Source organism: Salmo salar, chromosome ssa06 (genome assembly GCF_905237065.1).
Source record: "Salmo salar chromosome ssa06, Ssal_v3.1, whole genome shotgun sequence".
NCBI classification, from domain to species: Eukaryota; Metazoa; Chordata; class Actinopteri; order Salmoniformes; family Salmonidae; genus Salmo; species Salmo salar.
Genome location: NC_059447.1, coordinates 93,396,054 through 93,422,142, shown reverse-complemented (window position 1 = coordinate 93,422,142; position 26,089 = coordinate 93,396,054). Strand labels below are relative to the sequence as shown.

Genomic DNA, 26,089 nt, shown 5'->3' with positions numbered 1-26,089 from the left:
GAGAGTGTGAGAGAGTGTGAGAGAGTGTGTGTGAGAGTGATAGTGTGAGTGAGAGACAGAGAGAGAGTGTGAGAGTGAGAGAGTGTGTGTGAGAATGTGAGTGAGTGTGTGAGAGTGAGAGTGTGAGTGAGTGCCCAGGTGCATGTCTGGGTGGATGGGGGTTAATAACAAATGCTACTAAGCTAACATTTCCCTTTTGAATCAGCTAATCATTTCAGTGATGGACTTGAAAATGATTCAGATATCTAATGGGGTTGAAAATGATACAGATATCTAATGGGGTTGAAAATGATACAGATATCTAATGGGGTTGAAAATGATTCAGATATCTAATGGGGTTGAAAATGATTCAGATATCTAATGGGGTTAAAAATGATTCAGATATCTAACGGGGTTAAAAATGATTCAGATATCTAACGGGGTTGAAAATGATTCAGATATCTAACGGACTTGAAAATGATTCAGATATCTAATGGAGTTGATGGGGTTGAAAATGATTCAGATATCGAATGGGGTTGAAAATTATTCAGATATCTAATGGGGTTGAAAATGATTCAGATATCTAATGGGGTTGAAAATGATTCAGATATCTAATGGGGTTGAAAATTATACAGATATCTAATGGGGTTGAAAATGATTCAGATATCTAACGGGGTTGAAAATGATTCAGATATCTAACGGGGTTGAAAATGATTCAGATATCTAACGTGGTTGAAAATGATTCAGATATCTAACGGGGTTGAAAATGATTCAGATATCTAACGGACTTGAAAATGATTCAGATATCTAATGGGGTTGATGGGGTTGAAAATGATTCAGATATCGAATGGGGTTGAAAATGATTCAGATATCTAATGGGGTTGAAAATGATTCAGATATCTAATGGGGTTGAAAATGATTCAGATATCTAATGGGGTTGAAAATGATTCAGATATCTAACGGACTTGATGGACTTGAAAATGATTCAGATATCTAATGGGGTTGAAAATGATACAGATATCTAACGGGGTTGAAAATGATTCAGATATCTAACGGGGTTGAAAATGATTCAGATATCTAACGGGGTTGAAAATGATTCAGATATCTAACGGGGTTGAAAATGATTCAGATATCTAACGGGGTTGAAAATGATTCAGATATCTAACGGGGTTGAAAATGATTCAGATATCTAACGGGGTTGAAAATGATTCAGATATCTAATGGGGTTGAAAATGATTCAGATATCTAATGGGGTTGAAAATGATTCAGATATCTAACGGACTTGATGGACTTGAAAATGATTCAGATATCTAATGGGGTTGAAAATGATACAGATATCTAACGGGGTTGAAAATGATTCAGATATCTAACGGGGTTGAAAATGATTCAGATATCTAACGGGGTTGAAAATGATTCAGATATCTAACGGGGTTGAAAATGATTCAGATATCTAACGGGGTTGAAAATGATTCAGATATCTAACGGGGTTGAAAATGATTCAGATATCTAACGGGGTTGAAAATGATTCAGATATCTAACGGGGTTGAAAATGATTCAGATATCTAACGGACTTGAAAATGATTCAGATATCTAATGGGGTTGATGGGGTTGAAAATGATTCAGATATCGAATGGGGTTGAAAATGATTCAGATATCTAATGGGGTTGAAAATGATTCAGATATCTAATGGGGTTGAAAATTATACAGATATCTAACGGGGTTGAAAATGATTCAGATATCTAACGGGGTTGAAAATGATTCAGATATCTAACGGGGTTGAAAATGATTCAGATATCTAACGGGGTTGAAAATGATTCAGATATCTAACGGACTTGAAAATGATTCAGATATCTAATGGGGTTGATGGGGTTGAAAATGATTCAGATATCGAATGGTGTTGAAAATGATTCAGATATCTAATGGGGTTGAAAATGATTCAGATATCTAATGGGGTTGAAAATGATTCAGATATCTAACGGGGTTGAAAATGATTCAGATATCTAACGGGGTTGAAAATGATTCAGATATCTAACGGGGTTGAAAATGACTCAGATATCTAACGGGGTTGAAAATGATTCAGATATCTAACGGGGTTGAAAATGATTCAGATATCTAACGGACTTGATGGACTTGAAAATGATTCAGGTATCTAATGGGGTTGAAAATGATTCAGATATCTAATGGGGTTGAAAATGATTCAGATATCTAACGGGGTTGAAAATGATTCAGATATCTAACGGGGTTGAAAATGATTCAGATATCTAACGGGGTTGAAAATGATTCAGATATCGAATGGGGTTGAAAATGATTCAGATATCGAATGGGGTTGAAAATGATTCAGATATCTAATGGGGTTGATGGGGTTGAAAATGATTCAGATATCGAATGGGGTTGAAAATGATTCAGATATCTAATGGGGTTGAAAATGATTCAGATATCTAATGGGGTTGAAAATGATTCAGATATCTAATGGGGTTGAAAATTATACAGATATCTAATGGGGTTGAAAATGATTCAGATATCTAACGGGGTTGAAAATGATTCAGATATCTAATGGGGTTGAAAATGATTCAGATATCTAACGGGGTTGAAAATGATTCAGATATCTAACGGGGTTGAAAATGATTCAGATATCTAATGGGGTTGATGGGGTTGAAAATGATTCAGATATCGAATGGTGTTGAAAATGATTCAGATATCTAATGGGGTTGAAAATGATTCAGATATCTAATGGGGTTGAAAATGATTCAGATATCTAATGGGGTTGAAAATGATTCAGATATCTAACGGGGTTGAAAATGATTCAGATATCTAACGGGGTTGAAAATGATTCAGATATCTAACGGACTTGATGGACTTGAAAATGATTCAGGTATCTAATGAGGTTGAAAATGATTCAGATATCTAATGGGGTTGAAAATGATTCAGATATCTAATGGGGTTGAAAATGATTCAGATATCTAATGGGGTTGAAAATGATTCAGATATCTAACGGGGTTGAAAATGATTCAGATATCTAACAGACTTGATGGGGTTGAAAATAATTCAGATATCTAATGGGGTTGAAAATGATTCTCTCAGACTACCTGTCAGAGATTAAAGGCGCTTTCACAAATCTGGATCCTGGAGCGAATCCATACCCTGATCTTCCAGCAGGTATCAAAACACATCCTGGACCTGTGAGAGCAGTGGGCCCAAGACCCAGGTGGGCCCGTCTTGGGCCCAAGACCCAGGTGGGCCCAAGACCCAGGACCAGAGTACCAGGTATTGTCAGGACAACGCAGCACCAGTCCCCTCTACCACAGGTATTGTGAGGACAACAGCACCAGTCCCCCTCTACCACAGGTATTGTGAGGACAACAGCACCAGTCCCCCTCTACCACAGGTATTGTGAGGACAACAGCACCAGTCCCCCTCTACCACAGGTATTGTGAGGACAACAGCACCAGTCCCCCTCTACCACAGGTATTGTGAGGACAACAGCACCAGTCCCCCTCTACCACAGGTATTGTGAGGACAACAGCACCAGTCCCCCTCTACCACAGGTATTGTGAGGACAACAGCACCAGTCCCCCTGCTACTTTTTGCCCGTTGTAAACAAGCTATCACACCTTGAAAGAATTATGTTCAGCTCGTGAAAGAAAAAAAAAAACATTCTGTATAATTCTCACCAATCCTCCAGGAAACCCAACAAGGTTTTGTGAATTCGGCCTCACATGCAGAACGAGGAATACAGTTTACAATACGTACATCTAAAACCACTGAGAAATATATTTTCCATAATCAAAAAATAGTATATTTTCATCTGTTTGAAGCCGGTGTACAAAAACCAAAAATAACACGCAAAAAGGAAACTCAAGAACGGGAAGCATAGAAATAGAGCACATAGAACAGAACTACAGAACCAGCCATAAAACAACATGTTGCTTGTATGGTTCATGTAAATCCTGTTCATTAATATTAAACATATTGTTGTTTATTCATTTCAGCCCGACGAACCAAAATCTAACACTGACTCTGACCATGAACCACATTTTAACCTGGTCAGAAATACCTGAGGTGTGTGTGTCTGTTACCTGAGGTGTTTTTCCAGTTTGTCCACCTGATCGTGGAGAGATGCGGTGATGTGCGTCTCCGGCCTGAAGGAAAACAGACGGACAGTTAGTTAGTTAGTTAGTTAGTTAGGGCCTAAAGGAAAACAGACAGACAGTTAGTTAGTTAGTTAGTTAGTTAGTTAGTTAGTTAGTGTACAGGGAATAGGGTGATGTTAGTTAGTTAGTTAGTTAGTTAGTTAGTTAGTTAGTTGAGTTAGTTAGTTAGTTAGTTAGTGTACAGGGAATAGGGTGATGTTAGTTAGTTAGTTAGTTAGTTAGTTAGTTAGTTAGTTAGTTAGTTAGTTAGTTAGTTAGTTAGTGTACAGGGAATAGGGTGATGTTAGTTAGTTAGTTAGTTAGTTAGTTAGTTAGTTAGTTAGTTAGTTAGTTAGTTAGTGTACAGGGAATAGGGTGATGTTAGTTAGTTAGTTAGTTAGTTAGTTAGTTAGTTAGTTAGTTAGTTAGTGTACAGGGAATAGGGTGATGTTAGTTAGTTAGTTAGTTAGTTAGTTAGTTAGTTAGTTAGTTAGTTAGTTAGTTAGTTAGTTAGTTAGTGTACAGGGAATAGGGTGATGTTAGTTAGTTAGTTAGTTAGTTAGTTAGTTAGTTAGTTAGTTAGTTAGTTAGTTAGTTAGTTAGTGTACAGGGAATAGGGAGCTATTTGACATCAGAGTTTAAGAAACAACAATCATCAGAAACAGGAAGCAGAAGAAAAGGTCAAGAGAGATGTTGATGGAATGTGAACACACATGTTTAAGGTGTGTGTGTGTGTAGTGTGTGTGTGTGTGTGTGTGTGTGGTGTGTGTGTGTGTGTGTGTGTGTGTGTGTGTGTGTGTGTGTGTGTGTAAGACAGCGGGGCTCCATAGCTCCTCTCTAAAGAAGAGAAACCTCCCCAGGTGATCTGCCTCAGGGAAAAGGGATGTTTTGGTTCTGCATTTATTCACCTCACAGACACACAGACGGGAGGGAGAGACGGGGAGAGAGACGGGAGGGAGAGAGACGGGGAGAGAGACGGGAGGGAGAGAGACGGGGAGAGAGACGGGGAGAGAGACGGGGAGAGAGACGGGGAGAGAGACGGGGAGAGAGAGACGGGGAGAGAGAGACGGGGAGAGAGACAGGGAGAGCCACAGGGAGAGAGACGGGAGGGAGCGACGGGAGGGAGAGACGGGGAGAGACGGGAGGGAGAGAGACGGGAGGGAGAGAGACGGGAGGGAGAGCGACGGGGGAGGACAGGAAGCTAGTAGTTAAGCTTATTGATAGTTCATTTCTTTAGCAACACATGTTCCCCCATGCCATTTAAGACCTTTGGAGAGAACGAGACAAAGAGGCAGAGAGAGAGAGAGACAGCGAGAGAGAGAGAGACAGCGAGAGAGAGAGAGACAGCGAGAGAGAGAGAGACAGCGGAGAGAGAGAGAGAGAGAGAGACAGAGAGAGACAGCGAGAGAGAGAGACAGCGAGAGAGAGAGACAGCGAGAGAGAGAGACAGCGAGAGAGAGAGACAGAGAGAGAGAGAGAGAGACAGAGAGAGACACAGAGAGAGAGAGAGACAGAGAGAGTGTCTCTGTGTGTGTGTGTGTGTGTGTGTGTGTGTGTGTGTGTGTGTGTCTCACCCGTATCCTCTCTGAGGTAGACACTCCAGGATGTCGTAGCAGAGGGACAGCTGATCGTCTCTCTCACAGCTGTAGATGCACTCCAACGCCACGGTCATCAGCTGATCTGGGTCCCCGAGCACCTTCTGCTGGCTCTGACATGACCACACACCTTCATCATCATCATCATCATGGCATGTATTTCTAATGACTCCAGCTCTGTTTTGATAAGACATTTATGAATACACACAACTCCATTGGTAGTGTGTGTGTGTGTAAGCCTGGGTGTGTGGGTGTAAGCGTGTGTGAGTGTGTGTGTGTAAGCGTGTGTGTGAGTGTGTGTGTGTGTGTGTGTGTGTGTGTGAGAGAGTGTGAGTGTGTGAGAGAGAGTGTGTGTGTGTGTGTGTGTGTGTGTGTGTGTGTGTGTGTGTGTGTGTGTGTGTGTGTGTGTGTGTGTGAGAGAGAGAGTGTGAGTGTGTGTGTGTGTGTGTGTGTGTGTGTGTGTGTGTGTGTGAGAGAGAGTGTGAGTGTGTGTGTGTGTGTGTGTGTGTGTGTGTGTGTGTGTGTGTGTGTAAGCGTGTGTGTGTGTGTGTGTGTGTGTGTGTGTGTGTGTGTGTGTGTGTGTGTGTGTGTGTGTGTGTGTGTGAGAGAGAGAGTGTGAGTGTGTGTGTGTGTAAGCGTGTGTGTGTGTGTGTGTAAGGCCATGAGTGTAAATCCTTCATGCTGCCTCCACCCTTTAGCAGAGGGGTTGATAAACCTGGTTCATAAACCCAGGGACCCGGTACACCAGTTTACTTTACTGTAGCTAGCAATATTCATAAAAACATTCAAATATAAATACATACAGGACCAGGGAAAAGTTTTACAACACCTACTCATTCAAGGGTTTTTCTTTATATTACATTGTAGAATAATACTGAAGACATCAACACTATGAAATAACACAGATGGAATCATGTAGTAACCAAAAAAGTGTTAAACAAATCAAAATATATTTTATATTTGAGATTCTTCAAAGTAGCCACCCTTTGCCTTGATGACAACTTTGCACACTCTTGGCATTCTCTCAACCAGCTTCATGAGGTAGTCACCTGGAATGCATTTCAATTAACAGGTGTGCCTTGTTAATTTGTGGAATTTCTATCCTTCTTAATGTATTTGAGCCAATCAGTTGTGTTGTGACAAGGTAGGGTTGGTATACAGAAGATAGCCCTATTTGGTAAAAGACCAAGTCCATATTATGGCAAGAACAGCTCAAATAAGCAAAGAGAAACGACAGTCCATCATTACTTTAAGACATGAAGGTCAGTCAATACGGAACGTTTCAATAACTTTGAAAGTTTCTTCAAGTGCAGTCGCAAAAACCATCAAGCGCTATGATGAAACTGGCTCTCATGAGGACCGCCACAAGAAAGGAAGACCCAGAGTTACCTCTGCTGCAGGGGATAAGTTCATTAGAGTTACCAGCCCAGAAATTGCAGCCCAAATAAATGCTTCAGAGTTCAAGTAACAGACTCATCTCAACATCAACTGTTCAGAGGAGACTGTGTGAATCAGGCCTTCATGGTCAAATTGATGCAAAGAAACCACTACTGAAGGACACCAATAAGAAGAAGAGACTTGCTTGGGCCAAGAAACACGAGCAATGGACATTAGACAGGTGGAAATCTGTCCTTTGTTCTGATGAGTCCAAATTTTAGATTTTTGGTTCCAAACACTGTGTCTTTGTGAGATGCAGAGTAGGTGAACGGATGATCTCTGCATGTGTGGTTCCCACCGCGAAGCATGGAGGAGGAGGTGTGATGGTGTGGGGGTGCTTTGCTGGTGACACTGTCTGTGATTTATTTAGAATTCAAGGCACACTTAACCAGCATGGCGACCACAGCATTATGCAGCGATACGCCATCCCATCTGGTTTGGGCTTAGTGGGACTATCATTTGTTTTTCAACTGGACTATGACCCAACACACCTCCAGGCTGTGTAAAGGCTATTTGACCAAGAAGGAGAGTGATGGAGTGCTGCATCAGATGACCTGGCCTCCACAATCACCCGATCCTCAACACCATTGAGATGGTTTGGGAGGAGTTGGACCGCAGGGTGAAGGAAAAGCAGCCAACAAGTGCTCAGCATATGTGGGAACTCCTTCAAAACTGTTGGAAAAGCATTCCAGGTGAAGCTGGTTGAGAGAATGCCAAGAGTGTGCAAAGCTGTCATCAAGGCAAAGGGTGGCTACTTTGAATAATGTAAAATATAACATATTTTGATTTGTTACACATTATTTTTGGTTACTACATGATTCCATATTGTGTTATTTCATAGTTTTGATGTCTTCACTATTATTCTACAATGTAGAAAATAGTAAAAATAAAGAAAAACCCCTTGAATGAGTAGCTGTGTCCAAACCTTTGACTGGTCCTGTATGGTACTGCTAAGGACAGTGGTGTGTGTGTGTGTGTGTGTGTGTGTGTGTGTGTGTGTGTGTGTGTGTGTGTGTGTACACTAACGTCAGGTCTGGAGTGTTGGAAGACGGCCAAGGGTAGAGACAGGTCTTGCCGAGAGAGGGTCACCAGATATTCTCTCAGCAGGGCCTCGCTAGCGCCCTCCATCTGTTTCTCACAGCGATGCAGGAAAGGAACCATCCACTGAAACACATCTTTAACATAGCGCTCCGCACTGGACTGGAGGGGGAAGACAAAAACCGATGCACAGCACAGGAAGTCAGAGTCTGAGTCACAAATGGAACCCTATTCCCTTTATAGAGCACTACTTTAGACCAGAGCTCTATGGGTAGTGTACTACTTTAGACCAGAGCTCTATGGGTAGTGTACTACTTTAGACCAGAGCTCTATGGGTAGTGCCCTACTTTAGACCAGAGCTCTATGGGTAGTGCCCTACTTTAGACCAGAGCTCTATGGGTAGTGCACTACTTTAGACCAGAGCCCTATGGGGTAGTGTACTACTTTAGACCAGAGCCTTATGGGTAGTGTACTACTTTAGACCAGAGCCCTATGGGTAGTGCCCTACTTTAGACCAGAGCCCTATGGGTAGGCCTACTTTAGACCAGAGCTCTATGGGTAGTGCCCTACTTTAGACCAGAGCTCTATGGGTAGTGTACTACTTTAGACCAGAGCTCTATGGGTAGTGCACTACTTTAGACCAGAGCCCTATGGGTAGTGCCCTACTTTAGACCAGAGCCCTATGGGTAGTGCCCTACTTTAGACCAGAGCTCTATGGGTAGTGCACTACTTTAGACCAGAGCCCTATGGGTAGTGCCCTACTTTAGACCAGAGCCCTATGGGTAGAGCACTACTTTAGACCAGACAAGGGGCTAGATGTTGATCCAGTCTAGTGTCTAGGGGCCAGTGGCTGATCCAGTCTAGGGGCTGATCCAGTCTAGGGGCCAGAGGTTGATCCAGTCTAGGGGCTAGATGTTGATCCAGTCTAGTGACTAGGGGATAGAGGTTGATCCAGTCTAGTGCCTAGGGGCCAGAGGTTGATCCAGTCTAGGGGCTGATCCAGTCTAGGGGCCAGAGGTTGATCCAGTCTAGGGGCCAGAGGTTGATCCAGTCTAGGGGCCAGAGACTGATCCAGTCTAGTGTCTAGGGGCTGATCCAGTCTGGTGTCTAGGGGCTGATCCAGTCTGGTGTCTATGGGCCAGAGGTTGATCCAGTCTAGTGTCTAGGGGCTAGAGGCTGATCCAGTCTAGTGGCTAGGGGATGATCCAGTCTAGTGTCTAGGGGCTAGAGGTTGATCCAGTCTAGGGGCCAGAGGTTGATCCAGTCTAGTGTCTAGGGGCTGATCCAGTCTAGTGTCTAGGGGCTGATCCAGTCTAGTGTCTAGGGGCTGATCCAGTCTAGTGTCTAGGGGCTGATCCAGTCTAGTGTCTAGGGGCTGATCCAGTCTAGTGTCGAGGGGCCAGAGGCTGATCCAGTCTAGTGTCTAGGGGCCAGAGGCTGATCCAGTCTAGTATCTAGGGTCCAGAGGTTGATCCAGTCTAGTGTCTAGGGGCCAGAGGCTGATCCAGTCTAGGGGCCAGAGGCTGATCCAGTCGTGTCTAGGGGCTGATCCAGTCTAGTGTCTAGGGGCTAGAAGCTGATCCAGTCTAGTGTCGAGGGGCCAGAGGTTGATCCAGTCTAGGGGCAAGATTTGGGTACCGGGAGTTGGGGAGACTGAAGCCATTCGGAAGTCTCCTACTGAAAGACTTGGTACACGGACGAACACAGACGAACACACACACACACACACACACACACACACACACACACACACGGCATGTACATACGTTCTTCATGAGCAGGCGGAGCTTGTCGATGTCACTGAGCTGCTGCAAGTCTCTCAGCGTCAGGCTGAGCTCGCGCGCCGTCTCGTACACCAACGTCTCCATGGTTACCAGGTCATCGCACAGCCGCTCCAAACCCGGGATGTCCCGCTCCTTCCCCAGACGCACCAATGACAGCGCACAGTCCACCTGACGGACAGACGGGGCATCCAATCAGACGAAAGAACACTTGCACGGCCAGTTAGATGCTCGAAAGGCAGTGTTCTACATTCACTACACCGCCACTGGATTGGTTAAGACATGGGCTAGTGGGAGGGGCTGGGATAGACATGGGGGGCTAGTGGGAGGGACTGGTATAGACATGGGGGGCTAGTGGGAGGTACTGGTATAGACATGGGGGGCTAGTGGGAGTTACTGGTATAGACATGGGGGGCTAGTGGGAGTTACTGGTATAGACATGGGGGGCTAGTGGGAGGTACTGGTATAGACATGGGGGGCTAGTGGGAGTTACTGGTATAGACATGGGGGCTAGTGGGAGTTACTGGTATAGACATGGGGGGCTAGTGGGAGTTACTGGTATAGACATGGGGGGCTAGTGGGAGTTACTGGTATAGACATGGGGGGCTAGTGGGAGTTACTGGTATAGACATGGGGGGCTAGTGGGAGTTACTGGTATAGACATGGGGGGCTAGTGGGAGTTACTGGTATAGACATGGGGGGCTAGTGGGAGTTACTGGTATAGACATGGGGGGCTAGTGGGAGTTACTGGTATAGACATGGGGGGCTAGTGGGAGTTACTGGTATAGACATGGGGGGGCTAGTGGGAGTTACTGGTATAGACATGGGGGGCTAGTGGGAGGTACTGGTATAGACATGGGGGGCTAGTGGGAGTTACTGGTATAGAACATGGGGGGCTAGTGGGAGTTACTGGTATAGACATGGGGGGCTAGTGGGAGGGACTGGTATAGACATGGGGGCTAGTGGGAGTTACTGGTATAGACATGGGGGCTAGTGGGAGTTACTGGTATGGACATGGGGGCTAGTGGGAGTTACTGGTATAGACATGGGGGGCTAGTGGGAGTTACTGGTATAGACATGGGGGGCTAGTGGGAGTTACTGGTATAGACATGGGGGGCTAGTGGGAGTTACTGGTATAGACATGGGGGGCTAGTGGGAGTTACTGGTATAGACATGGGGGCCTAGTGGGGTTACTGGATAGACAGGGGGGCTAGTGGGAGTTACTGGTATAGACATGGGGGGTAGTGGGAGGTACTGGTATAGACATGGGGGGCTAGTGGGAGTTACTGGTATAGACATGGGGGCTAGTGGGAGTTACTGGTATAGACATGGGGGGCTAGTGGGAGTTACTGGTATAGACATGGGGGGGCTAGTGGGAGTTACTGGTATAGACATGGGGGGCTAGTGGGAGTTACTGGTATAGACATGGGGGGCTAGTGGGAGTTACTGGTATAGACATGGGGGGCTAGTGGGAGTTACTGGTATAGACATGGGGGGCTAGTGGGAGTTACTGGTATAGACATGGGGGGCTAGTGGGAGTTACTGGTATAGGACATGGGGGGCTAGTGGGAGTTACTGGTATAGACATGGGGGCTAGTGGGAGTTACTGGTATAGACATGGGGGGCTAGTGGGAGTTACTGGTATAGACATGGGGGGCTAGTGGGAGTTACTGGTATAGACATGGGGGCTAGTGGGAGTTACTGGTATAGACATGGGGGGCTAGTGGGAGTTACTGGTATAGACATGGGGGGCTAGTGGGAGTTACTGGTATAGACATGGGGGGCTAGTGGGGGTTACTGGTATAAACATGGGGGCCTAGTGGGAGTTACTGGTATAGACATGGGGGGCTAGTGGGAGTTACTGGTATAGACATGGGGGGCTAGTGGGAGTTACTGGTATAGACATGGGGGGCTAGTGGGAGTTACTGGTATGAGACATGGGGGGCTAGTGGGAGTTACTGGTATAGACATGGGGGGCTAGTGGGAGTTACTGGTATAGACATGGGGGGCTAGTGGGAGTTACTGGTATAGACATGGGGGGCTAGTGGGAGTTACTGGTATAGACATGGGGGGCTAGTGGGAGTTACTGGTATAGACATGGGGGGCTAGTGGGAGTTACTGGTATAGAACATGGGGGGCTAGTGGGAGTTACTGGTATAGACATGGGGGGCTAGTGGGAGTTACTGGTATAGACATGGGGGGCTAGTGGGAGTTACTGGTATAGACATGGGGGGCTAGTGGGAGTTACTGGTATAGACATGGGGGGCTAGTGGGAGTTACTGGTATAGACATGGGGGGCTAGTGGGAGTTACTGGTATAGACATGGGGGGCTAGTGGGAGTTACTGGTATAGACATGGGGGGCTAGTGGGAGTTACTGGTATAGACATGGGGGGCTAGTGGGAGTTACTGGTATAGACATGGGGGGGCTAGTGGGAGTTACTGGTATAGACATGGGGGGCTAGTGGGAGTTACTGGTATAGACATGGGGGGCTAGTGGGAGTTACTGGTATAGACATGGGGGGCTAGTGGGAGTTACTGGTATAGACATGGGGGGCTAGTGGGAGGGGCTGGTATAGACATGGGGGGCTAGTGGGAGTTACTGGTATAGACATGGGGGGCTAGTGGGAGGGGCTGGTATAGACATGGGGGGCTAGTGGGAGGTACTGGTATAGACATGGGGGGCTAGTGGGAGTTACTGGTATAGACATGGGGGGCTAGTGGGAGTTACTGGTATAGACATGGGGGGCTAGTGGGAGTTACTGGTATAGACATGGGGGGCTAGTGGGAGTTACTGGTATAGACATGGGGGGCTAGTGGGAGTTACTGGTATAGACATGGGGGGCTAGTGGGAGTTACTGGTATAGACATGGGGGGCTAGTGGGAGTTACTGGTATAGACATGGGGGGCTAGTGGGAGTTACTGGTATAGACAAGGGGGCTAGTGGGAGTTACTGGTATAGACATGGGGGCTAGTGGGAGTTACTGGTATAGACATGGGGGGCTAGTGGGAGTTACTGGTATAGACATGGGGGGCTAGTGGGAGGGGCTGGTATAGACATGGGGGGCTAGTGGGAGTTACTGGTATAGACATGGGGGGCTAGTGGGAGTTACTGGTATAGACATGGGGGGCTAGTGGGAGTTACTGGTATAGACATGGGGGGCTAGTGGGAGTTACTGGTATAGACATGGGGGGGCTAGTGGGAGGTACTGGTATAGACATGGGGGGCTAGTGGGAGGGGCTGGTATAGACATGGGGGCTCGTGGGAGTTACTGGTATAGACATGGGGGGCTAGTGGGAGCTACTGGTATAGACATGGGGGGCTAGTGGGAGTTACTGGTATAGACATGGGGGGCTAGTGGGAGGGGCTGGTATAGACATGGGGGGCTAGTGGGAGGGGCTGGTGTACAGTGAGGGGAAAAAAGTATTTGATCCCCTGCTGATTTTGTACGTTTGCCCTGCTGACAAAGAAATGATCAGTCTATAATTTTAATGGTAGGTTTATTTGAACAGTGAGAGACAGAATAACAACAAAAATATCCAGAAAAACGCATGTCAAAAATGCTATAAAATGATTTGCATTTTAATGAGGGAAATAATTATTTGACCCATCTGAAAAACATGACTTAGTACTTGGTGGCAAAACCCTTGTTGGCAATCACAGAGGTCAGACGTTTCTTGTAGTTGGCCACCAGGTTTGCACACATCTCAGGAGGGATTTTGTCCCACTCCTCTTTTGCAGATCTTCTCCAAGTCATTAAGGTTTCGAGGCTGACGTTTGGCAACTCGAACCTTCAGCTCCCTCCACAGATTTTCTATGGGATTAAGATCTGGAGACTGGCTAGGCCACTCCAGGACCTTAATGTGCTTCTTCTTGAGCCACTCCTTTGTTGCCTTGGCCGTGTGTTTTGGGTCATTGTCATGCTGGAATACCCATCCACGACCCATTTTCGATGCCCTGGCTGAGGGAAGGAGGTTCTCACTCAAGATTTGACGGTACATGGCCCCGTCCATCGTCCCTTTGATGCGGTGAAGTTGTCCTGTCCCCTTAGCAGAAAAACACCCCCAAAGCATAATGTTTCCACCTCCATGTTTGACGGTGGGGATGGTGTTCTTGGGGTCATAAGCAGCATTCCTCCTCCTCCAAACACGGCGAGTTGAGTTGATGCCAAAGAGCTCCATTTTGGTCTCATTGGACCACAACACTTTCACCCAGTTGTCCTCTGAATTATTCAGATGTTCATTGGCAAACTTCAGATGGGCATGTATATGTATTCTTGAGCAGGGGGACCTTGCGGGCGCTGCAGGATTTCAGTCCTTCACGGCGTAGTGTGTTACCAATTGTTTTCTTGGTGACTATGGTCCCAGCTGCCTTGAGATCATTGACAAGATCCTCCCGTGTAGTTCTGGGCTGATTCCTCACCGTTCTCATGATCATTGCAACTCCACGAGGTGAGATCTTGCATGGAGCCCCAGACCGAGGGTAGATTGACAGTTATTTTGTGTTTCTTCCATTTGTGAATAATCGCACCAACTGTTGTCACCTTCTCACCAAGCTGCTTGGCGATGGTCTTGTAGCCCATTCCAGCCTTGTGAAGGTCTACAATCTTGTCCCTGACATCCTTGGAGAGCTCTTTGGTCTTGGCCATGGTGGAGAGTTTGGAATCTGATTGATTGATTGCTTCTGTGGACAGGTGTCTTTTATACAGGTAACAAGCTGAGATTAGGAGCACTCCCTTTAAGAGTGTGCTCCTAATCTCAGTTTGTTACCTGCATAAAAGACACCTGGGAGCCAGAAATCTTTCTGATTGAGAGGGGGTCAAATACTTATTTCCCTCATTAAAATGCAAATAATTTTATAACATTTTTTGACATGCGTTTTTCTGGATTTTTTTGTTGTTATTCTGTCTCTCACTGTTCAAATAAACCTACTATTAAAATTATAGACTGATCATTTCTTTGTCATTGGGCAAACGTTCAAAATCAGCAGGGGATCAAATACTTTTTTCCCTCACTGTAGACATGGGCTAGAGGGAGTGGAGGGGGAGGTAGGGGGGAGTAGAGAGGTAGGGGGGAGGGGGGAAGACACCCACCAATTAAAACATGTTAACATGGCAATTAAGCCCTTAAATAGAATTGAGAGAAGGAAAGAGAGAGCTCCTTGGGAAAGAGAGAGAGAGAGAGAGAGAGAGAGAGAGAGAGAGAGAGAGAGAGAGAGAGAGAGAGAGAGAGAGAGAGAGAGAGAGAGAGAGAGAGAGAGAGAGAGAGAGAGAGAGAGAGAGAGAGAGCTCCTTGTTCGACAGAAAAATAAGAATATTTTTTTTTTTTTTACAGGGAATCACATTGCTTTGTCCCACCGCTCTGAATAAATGAAGGGATGGACCTGTCAGGAGAACGCAGCCCCCATCTCTCCAGAGGAAAGCCAGGACACTTTCTCTGCATCCCATCGTCAAAAATAGTGCACTAGGTAGGACAGAGGGTGCCGTTTGGGAGGTGTTCCTTCATGTTGTGGATTAAAAAGAGGCCACCCCAGTCTGATACTAAAGAGAGAGAGGAACCACACAGCTACATAGCTACCAGACAGGACCGGTACCACACAGCTACATAGCTACCAGACAGGACCGGAACCACACAGCTACATAGCTACCAGACAGGACCGGTACCACACAGCTACATAGCTACCAGACAGGACCGGTACCACACAGCTACACAGCTACCAGACAGGACCGGTACCACACAGCTACACAGCTACCAGACAGGACCGGAACCACACAGCTACACAGCTACCAGACAGGACCGGTACCACACAGCTACACAGCTACCAGACAGGACCGGTACCACACAGCTACACAGCTACCAGACAGGACTGGTACCACACAGCTACACAGCTACCAGACAGGACTGGTACCACACAGCTACACAGCTACCAGCCAGGACCGATACCACACAGCTACACAGCTACCAGCCAGGACTGATACCACACAGCTACACAGCTACCAGCCAGGACCGGTACCACACAGCTCCCAGCCAGGACCGGTACCACACAGCTACCAGCCAGGACCGGTACACACACAGCTACCAGCCAGGACCGGTACCACACAGCTACCAGCCAGGACCGGTACCACACAGCTACCCGGCCGTCAAGCTACCAGCCAGGACCGGTACCACACAGCTACAGCCAGCCAGGACCGGTACCACACAGCGTTACCAGCCAGGACCGGTACCACACAGCTACCAGACAGGACCGGTACCACACAGCTGACACACAGCTACCAGACAGGACCGGTACCACACAGCTACCAGCTACCAGACAGGACCGGTACCACACAGCTCACACAGCTACCAGCCAGGACCGGTACCACACTACCAGCTACACAGCTACCAGACAGGACCGGTACCACGCAGCTACCAGCTACCAGACAGGACTGGTACCACACAGCTACACAGCTACCAGCCAGGACCGGTACCACACAGCTACACAGCTAGCCAGGACTGGTACCACGTAGCTACACAGCTACCAGCCAGGACCGGTACCACACAGCTACAAGCCAGGACCGGTACCACACAGCTACCAGCCAGGACCGGTACCACACAGCTACATAGCTACCAGACAGGACCGGTACCACACAGCTACACAGCTACCAGCCAGGACCGATATCACACAGCTACCAGCCAGGACCGATACCACACAGCTACCAGCCAGGACCGGTACCACACAGCTACCAGCCAGGACCGGTACCACACAGCTACCAGCCAGGACCGGTACCACACAGCTACCAGCCAGGACCGGTACCACACAGCTACCAGCCAGGACCGGTACCACACAGCTACCAGCCAGGACCGGTACCACACAGCTACACAGCTACCAGACAGGACCGGTACCACACAGCTACCAGCCAGGACCGATACACAGCTACCAGCCAAGACCGCGCCACAGCTACCAGCCAGGACCGGTACCACGCAGCTAGCACCAGCCAGGACCCGGTACCACGCAGCTACCAGCCAGGACCGGTACCACACAGCTCCAGCCAGGACCGGTAGCGCACAGCTACCAGCCAGGACCGGTACCACACAGCTACACAGCTACCAGCCAGGACCGGTACCACACAGCTACCAGCCAGGACCGGTACCACACAGCTACCAGCCAGGACCGGTACCACGCAGCTACCAGCCAGGACCGGTACCACACAGCTACCAGCCAGGACCGGTACCACACAGCTACCAGCCAGGACCGGTACCACACAGCTACCAGCCAGGACCGGTACCACACAGCTACCAGCCAGGACCGGTACCACACAGCTACCAGCCAGGACCGGTACCACACAGCTACCAGCCAGGACCGGTACCACACAGCTACCAGCCAGGACTGGTACCACACAGCTACCAGCCAGGACGGACCGACACAGCTACCAGCCAGGACCGGTACCACACAGCTACCAGCCAGGACCGGTACCACACAGCTACCAGCCAGGACCGGTACCACACAGCTACACAGCTACCAGCCAGGACTGGTACCACACAGCTACACAGCTACCAGCCAGGACCGGTACCACACAGCTACACAGCTACCAGACAGGACTGGTACAACAACCCCACTGTTATGTTGCACTAGACTAAGATGTGGGGTCCAAAGGACATGTGCGACAGTAAAACCTTACCCCTGGTTCTTATTGGAGGCAGTGTGCGCGACAGTAAAACCCTTCCCCCCACGCGGGGAGAAACAGTACCTGTCTGGAACAAGAGTCGATGTCCTGGGCACGGATCCGGTACCAATCAGTCAAAAGGTCCATAGTGGGCGTGGCCGTACGGAACCGCAGCCAATCAGGAGCATCCTCATACAGGAAGTGATCATGGTCCGGTAGGTTTTGATCCAATACCGTCCTGGGAAGAAGAGGAACACAGGCACACCAAAGTAATGGCACTTCTGATTGATTAAAGAACTGAGAAGGATTTGACCTTCTGGTCATTGGCCAAGGTCACAGTGGTGCCATGTGTCCTACCTGCACTGGTCCTCTTCACACCAGTCCATCTCTCTGTGTCTCTGTTCCTCCCAGGGGATCACCCCCAAATTGCCTCTCTCATCCACACTGGGGGGAGACGGGGAGATGGGGGGACGGAGAGACGGGGGACGGGGGAGACGAGGGGAGATGGGGGAGAGAGAGAGAGTTTGTTAACATCATCCTGATAATACCAACTGCGGTAGATCCAAACAGACAGTTACCTAAACAGAGCAGAACAGAACAGAGCAGAACAGAACAGAACAGAGCAGAACAGAGCAGAGCAGAACAGAGCAGAGCAGAACAGAGCAGAGCAGAACAGAGTAGAGCAGAGTAGAGCAGAACAGAACAGAACAGAACAGAACAGAGCAGAACAGAACAGAACAGAACAGAGTAGAGCAGAACAGAACAGAACAGAACAGAACAGAGCAGAACAGAACAGAACAGAACAGAACAGAACAGAACAGAGCAGAACAGAGCAGAACAGAGCAGAACAGAACAGAACAGAACAGAACAGAACAGAACAGAGCAGAACAGAAAACAGAACAGAACAGAACAGAACAGAGTAGAGCAGGGTAGAAGAGAAGCCTGCAGTGGTAATATCTCAGCATAAATCAGAGAGAACTACAGCTGCCTCGAAACAGAAAGAAACTCAGCTAGGAAGGAATCGATTATGTCCTCAATGGCACCCTATAGACCCTGGTCAAAAGTAGTGCACTACAGCCCTATAGACCCTGGTCAAAAGTAGTGCACTACAGCCCTATAGACCCTGGTCAAAAGTAGTGCACTACAGCCCTATAGACCCTGGTCAAAAGTAGTGCACTACAGCCCTATAGACCCTGGTCAAAAGTAGTGCACTATTAAAGGGAATAGGATGTCATTTGCAACGTGCACAGCCAAACAATAAATAACAAAAATATGTTCTAAAAAAAGGGGAATGTCAGATATAAATAACAGACTTCTAAAAGCCACACGAGTCGGTCGGCGCAGCGCTCAAACTCTTCCCCCTCTCCTTCAGGCTGACACGTCAGAGACAAGTAAAAGTAACAGAAAGAGGGGAAAACAGAGGCTCATGGGAAACGAGAGACCTGGTTTTATCTGTGCGATTTATGCATACTTCTTATTCGAAAATGTATTAAATAGTTTTTTTTCCTCTCCTCATCAATCTACACACAATTCTCCATAATGACAAAGAAATTTATCAAGTTAAATATTAAATATATAGGTATAGATTACGTAAATATTTCAGACACTGCTTTCTGAATGCACTGTAGTGGTTTCTCCACTAAATGTTTTGCGATTATGCTGCAGGTAATGTGTGGTTTTAGTACGGTACCCTGCGTCACTACTTCATTGCTCCAGACCACCACAAGGGGGAGCCAGAGCACCGATTGTGTGTCTCTACCTGACAAATGAATGGGCGACATAAACCTATATAGAAACTGATAATTGTATACGACTTCAGAATTAAATTACTAAAACTGTTACACTAAGTTTTTATTTTATTTATAATTTTATTAGGATTATTTTGCTCTTACTGTCGTAGTGTAGGCCACTCACGTTGTACAGCGCCTGAGTGGTGCAGCAGTCTAAAACACTGCATAGCAGTAACAGGTTCGATACCCGAGCCAGCCTTTGAATCCTCCAGTCCTCTATATGTAATTATTGCCGGAGAGTTACGTTATATTTTTCGATATACTGTAGTCCTACCGTAGACGACATGAGTCTCACTAGTGTTGAGTGAATGTGCTGTTAAAAGTGGTGTAGGTCTTGTTTATTTAAAGAGCATATTGAAGTTAGAAGCAATAGGATTTGAAGCATTATTTTAGCACCGTTTCACTCTGCTCTGAGACAAATCGTGGGGATTTTGATTTTCACCGAATCTCTGTTTGGGTATTGGTTAGACTACAATTATACAATTAGGGTGTAGAAATGTTACACTCCCAGTGTAAACTTAATTTAACTAAACAAGTCAGGTAAGTTACACTCTCAGTGTAAACTTTATTTAACTAAACAAGTCAGATAAGTTACACTCTCAGTGTAAACTTTATTTAACTAAACAAGTCAGGTAAGTTACACTCTCAGTGTAAACTTTATTTAACTAAGCAAGTCAGGTAAGTTACACTCCCAGTGTAAACTTTATTTAACTAAGCAAGTCAGGTAAGTTACACTCCCAGTGTAAACTTTATTTAACTAAGCAAGTCAGGTAAGTTACACTCCCAGTGTAAACTTTATTTAACTAAACAAGTCAGGTAAGTTACACTCTCAGTGTAAACTTTATTTAACTAAGCAAGTCAGGTAAGTTACACTCCCAGTGTAAACTTTATTTAACTAAACAAGTCAGGTAAGAACAAATTCTTATTTACAAGGACAGCCTACTCCTTCCTCCCCCGTCGGGGACTTGAACCTCGGTCTCCCTCGTGCCGGTACGACACGGGGGATTCTTTAGCTAATAGCCCAGCGCTGTGCTCCCGACCGTCACATTGTACAGCGCCATATTTTCCATTTCATCCCTGAGGGTTTCCCGTTTTTTTCTTGATATAGAAACACCATAATAGTAAACAAATTAATTAAGCTAAATTTCTTAAGAAATCAGTCCCATATACTATGTTCTTAAAAAAAAAAAAAAAACGGTTTTATATTCTCTAGTACAGCCACTATTGAAGGCTATAAAATGCTTCTCAAAGATGCCCTCTGGTGGTCAAACAAGCAATAACTAGCATTAATGGTACCAGTGGCTGACACTTCAATAACGCGCCATAGAGTTCTGCAGCACCACGCAAGCTGTTCTGCAGTACACTGCAACTTTTATAAAGGACAAACCACTGGAAGTATTTTATAGTATTTTTACTTAAGTACTGCATAGTAGGTGTAGTTTATCATACAACACGTATATATTAATCAAGATGATACTGATCGATAACGAACATAGATATACCAACTCGCTCTCCCTGGCTCCATCTCTCTCTCTCTCTCCCTGGCTCCATCTCTCTCTCTCTCTCCCTGGCTCCATCTCTCTCTCTCTCTCCCTGGCTCCATCTCTCTCTCCCTCCCTGCCTCCATCTCTCTTGCACTCTCTCACTCTCAAAACTCACAGTCTAGGGAGAAAACACTGTCTTAAGAAGGCAGGGAAAGAGAGACAGAGAGCAAGAGAGAGAGAGAGAGAGAGAGAGAGAGACAGAGAGCAAGAGCGACAGAGAGAGAGAGAGAGAGAGAGAGAGAGAGAGAGAGAGACAGAGAGCAAGAGCGACAGAGAGAGAGACAGAGAGAGAGACAGAGAGAGAGAGAGAGAGAGAGAGAGAGAGAGAGAGAGAGAGGGAGGGAGGGACAGAGAGAGACAGAGAGAGAGAGAGAGAGAGAGACAGAGAGAGACAGAGAGCAAGAGCGACAGAGAGACAGAGAGCAAGAGCGACAGAGAGAGAGAGAGAGAGACAGAGAGAGACAGACAGAGAGAGAGAGACAGAGAGAGACAGACAGAGAGAGACAGACAGAGAGAGACAGACAGAGAGAGACAGACAGAGAGAGACAGACAGAGAGAGAGCAGAAAGAGTGACAGAGCAGACATCAATGAAATATGTTAATTATTCATTCTGCCAATGTTCCTCTAATTTACATCAGCCTCTACTAGAGAGAGAGAATGAGACCCCGAGAGAAATAGGGGGAGAGAGAGAAATAGGGGGAGAGAGAGAAATAGGGGGAGAGAATGAGACCCTGAGAGAAATAGGGGGAGAGAGAGAAATAGGGGGAGAGAGAGAAATAGGGGGAGAGAATGAGACCGAGAGAAATAGGGGGAGAGAGAGAAATAGGGGGGAGAGAGAGAAATAGGGGGAGAGAGAGAAATAGGGGGAGAGAGAGAAATAGGGGGGAGAGAATGAGACCGAGAGAAATAGGGGGAGAGAGAGAAATAGGGGGAGAGAATGAGACCGAGAGAAATAGGGGGAGAGAGAGAAATAGGGGGAGAGAGAGAAATAGGGGGAGAGAATGAGACCGAGAGAAATAGGGGAGGTGTGAGAGATAGGGGGAGAGAATGAGACCGAGAGAAATACGGGAGAGAGAGAAATAGGGGAGAGAGAGAAATAGGGGAGAGAGAGAAATAGGGGGAGAGAGAGAAATAGGGGGAGAGAATGAGACCGAGAGAAATAGGGGAGAGAGAAATAGGGGGGGAGAGAGAAATAGGGGGAGAGAGAGAAATAGGGGGAGAGAATGAGACCCCGAGAGAAATAGGGGGAGAGAGAGAAATAGGGGGAGAGAGAGAAATAGGGGAGAGAGAGAAATAGGGGGAGAGAGAGAAATAGGGGGAGAGAGATAAATAGGGGAGAGAGAGAAATAGGGGGAGAGAGAGAAATAGGGGGAGAGAATGAGACCGAGAGAAATAGGGGGAGAGAAATAGGGGGAGAGAGAGAAATAGGGGGGAGAGAATGAGACCGAGAGAAATAGGGGGAGAGAGAGAAATAGGGGGAGAGAGAGAAATAGGGGGAGAGAATGAGACCGAGAGAAATAGGGGGAGAGAGAGAAATAGGGGAGAGAGAGAAATAGGGGGAGAGAGAGAAATAGGGGGGAGAGAGAGAAATAGGGGGAGAGAGAGAAATAGGGGGAGAGAATGAGACCCTGAGAGAAATAGGGGGAGAGAGAGAAATAGGGGGAGAGAGAGAAATAAGGGGAGAGAGAGAAATAGGGGGAGAGAATGAGACCCTGAGAGAAATAGGGGGAGAGAGAAATAGGGGAGAGAGAGAAATAGGGGGAGAGAATGAGACCCTGAGAGAAATAGGGGAGAGAGAGAAATAGGGGAGAGAGAAATAGGGGGAGAGAGAGAAATAGGGGGAGAGAGAGAAATAGGGGGAGAGAGAAATAGGGGAGAGAGAGAAATAGGGGGAGAGAGAGAAATAGGGGAGAGAGAGAAATAGGGGAGAGAGAGAAATAGGGGGAGAGAGAGAAATAGGGGGAGAGAGAGAAATAGGGGGAGAGAGAAATAGGGGGAGAGAGAGAAATAGGGGGAGAGAGAGAAATAGGGGGAGAGAGAGAAATAGGGGGAGAGAGAGAAATAGGGGGAGAGAGAAATAGGGGGGAGAGAGAAATAGGGGGAGAGAGAGAAATAGGGGAGAGAGAAATAGGGGGAGAGAGAGAAATAGGGGGAGAGAGACCAAATCATGAGAAAACAAAAAGATAATTACTTTGTACGCCCATATTAGGAGACATTTCCCTCAGACTACACAGACACACAGGATTCCAAAACGAATCCCATTTTGATAAAGAAGAGAAGAGAGATTCATGGACAACTAGGACAGGTGTGTTCGAGAAGCCTTTACAAACCCTCCAAACATTACGACCAACAAACTTCTATTTCTCCTCTAGTCAGACTGATGATTTCAGAGCCCTGCCGGTAGTCTGCCCTGCCGGTAGTCTGCCCTGCCGGTAGTCTGCCCTGCCGGTAGTCTGCCCTGCCGGTAGTCTGCCCTGCCGGTAGTCTGCCCTGCTGCAGTGTGGAGGCAGAGGCCCTGCGGGTAGTCTGCCCTGCCGGTAGTCTGCCCTGCTGCAGTGTACCAGAGCCCTGGGGTCTGCCTGCGGTGGCGCCCGGGAGTCTGCCCTGCCGGTAGTCTGCCCTGCTGCAGTGGGGAGCCAGAGCCCTGCCGGTAGTCTGCCCTGCTGCAGTGTAGAGCCCTGCCGGTAGTCTGCCCTGCTGGTAGTCTGCCCTGCCGGTAGTCTGCCCTGCTGCAGTGGGGAGCCAGAGCCCTGCCGGTAGTCTGCCCTGCCGGTAGTCTGCCCTGCCGGTAGTCTGCCCTGCCGGTAGTCTGCCCTGCTGCAGTGGGGAGCCAGAGCCCTGCCGGTAGTCTGCCCTGCTGCAGTGGGGAGCCAGAGCCCTGCCGGTAGTCTGCCCTGCTGCAGTGGGGAGCCAGAGCCCTGCCGGGGAGGAGTTACCACTGAGACTGAGGGAAACTGGCCTACAGTACAGAGCCGTGATGGATTCCCATTGCAGACGCCTGCATGAACTCCGCACAGCAGAACAGAGTAATGGCTATGACGGGGTGGAGGGGAGGAGAGGAGGGGGTGGAGAGGAGAGAGTGGAGAGGAGAGGGTAGAGAGGAGGGGGGTAGAGAGGAGGGGGTAGAGAGGAGGGGTAGAGAGGAGGGGTGGAGAGGAGGGGGTGGAGAGGAGGGGTGGAGAGGAGGGAGGAAGGAGAGGAGAGGGTGGAGAGGAGAGGGTGGAGAGGAGAGGGTGGAGAGCGAGGAGGAAGGAGAGGAGAGGGTGGAGAGCGAGGAGGAAGGAGAGGAGGGGTGGAGAGGAGGGTGGAGAGCGAGGGAGGAAGGAGAGGAGGAGGTGGAGAGGAGAGGGTGGAGAGCGAGGAGGAAGGAGAGGAGAGGGTGGAGAGCGAGGAGGAGAGGAGGAGGAGAGAGAGAGGAGAGGAGAGAGAGGAGAGAGAGGAGGAAAGGAGAGGAGAGGGTGGAGAGAGAGGAGGAAGGAGAGGAGAGAGTGGAGAGAGAGGAGAGAAAGGAGAGGAGAGAGAGGAGAGAGAGGAGAGAGAGGAGAGAGAGGAGAGAGAGGAGAGAGAGGAGAGAGGAGAGAGAGGAGAGAGAGAGAGAGGAGAGAGAGAGAGGAGGAGAGAGAGGAGAGAGAGGAGAGAGAGAGGGAGAGAGAGGGAGAGAGAGAGAGAGAGAGGAGAGAGGAGAGAGAGAGAGGAGAGAGAGGAGAGAGAGGAGAGAGAGAGGAGAGAGAGGAGAGAGAGGAGAGAGGAGAGAGAGGAGAGAGAGGAGAGAGAGAGGAGAGAAAGGAGAGAGGAGAGAGAGGAGAGAGAGGAGAGAGGAGAGAGAGGAGAGAGAGGAGAGAGAGGAGAGAGAGGAGAGAGAGAGGAGAGAAAGCGACAGAAGCATCGTTACAACACTGTATATATAGATACTATGACATTTGAAATGTCTTTATTTTTTTGGAACTTCTGTGAGTGTAATGTTCACTGTTCATTTTATATAGTTTATTTCACTTGCTTTGGCAATGTTAACATATGCTTCCCATGCCAATAAAGCCCCTTGAATTGAAAAGGTAATTGAAATGAGAGCGAGAGAGTTGCATTAAACTGATTTAATGAAATGCTGCACCACTACGGCAATATCTACTAATTGTATTTCATGCCAATAAAGCAATCTGAATTTGTGTGTGTGAGAGAGAGAGAGAGACAGAGATGAGTAATACATAGACTAAGATACAGTAGAATAGGATAGAATACAGTATATACATATGAGATGAGTAATACATAGACTAAGATACAGTAGGATAGGATAGAATACAGTATATACATATGAGATGAGTAATACATAGACTAAGATACAGTAGAATAGTATAGAATACAGTATATACATATGAGATGAGTTATACATAGACTAAGATACAGTAGAATAGGATAGAATACAGTATATACATATGAGATGAGTAATACATAGACTAAGATACAGTAGAATAGAATAGAATACAGTATATACATATGAGATGAGTAATACATAGACTAAGATACAGTAGAATAGTATAGAATACAGTATATACATATGAGATGAGTAATACATAGACTAACATACAGTAGAATAGTGTAGAATACAGTATATACATATGAGATGAGTAATACATAGACTAAGATACAGTAGAATAGGATAGAATACAGTATATACATATGAGATGAGTAATACATAGACTAACATACAGTAGAATAGAATAGAATACAGTATATACATATGAGATGAGTAATACATAGACTAAGATACAGTAGAATAGGATAGAATACAGTATATACATATGAGATGAGTTATACATAGACTAAGATACAGTAGAATAGGATAGAATACAGTATATACATATGAGATGAGTTATACATAGACTAAGATACAGTAGAATAGGATAGAATACAGTATATACATATGAGATGAGTAATACATAGACTAAGATACAGTAGAATAGAATAGAATACAGTATATACATATGAGATGAGTTATACATAGACTAAGATACAGTAGAATAGGATAGAATACAGTATATACATATGAGATGAGTAATACATAGACTAAGATACAGTAGAATAGGATAGAATACAGTATATACATATGAGATGAGTAATACATAGACTAAGATACAGTAGAATAGAATAGAATACAGT

The 26,089-nt window shown here is 46.9% G+C and overlaps 1 protein-coding gene across 1 annotated transcript in view; it reads right to left on the bottom strand.

The window, feature by feature from the left end:
• Positions 1-26,089, bottom strand: part of nbas (NBAS subunit of NRZ tethering complex) — a 307,080-nt gene that overhangs the window by 194,791 nt on the left and 86,200 nt on the right. The window contains exons 22-27 of the mRNA XM_045721215.1: positions 17,959-18,045; positions 17,686-17,839; positions 9,946-10,131; positions 8,168-8,341; positions 5,684-5,817; positions 4,056-4,118 (exon numbers count right to left, since the gene is read on the bottom strand). Of these exons, the coding sequence (XP_045577171.1) occupies positions 4,056-4,118; positions 5,684-5,817; positions 8,168-8,341; positions 9,946-10,131; positions 17,686-17,839; positions 17,959-18,045 (798 nt within the window). The remainder of the gene's footprint in view (positions 1-4,055; positions 4,119-5,683; positions 5,818-8,167; positions 8,342-9,945; positions 10,132-17,685; positions 17,840-17,958; positions 18,046-26,089) is intronic.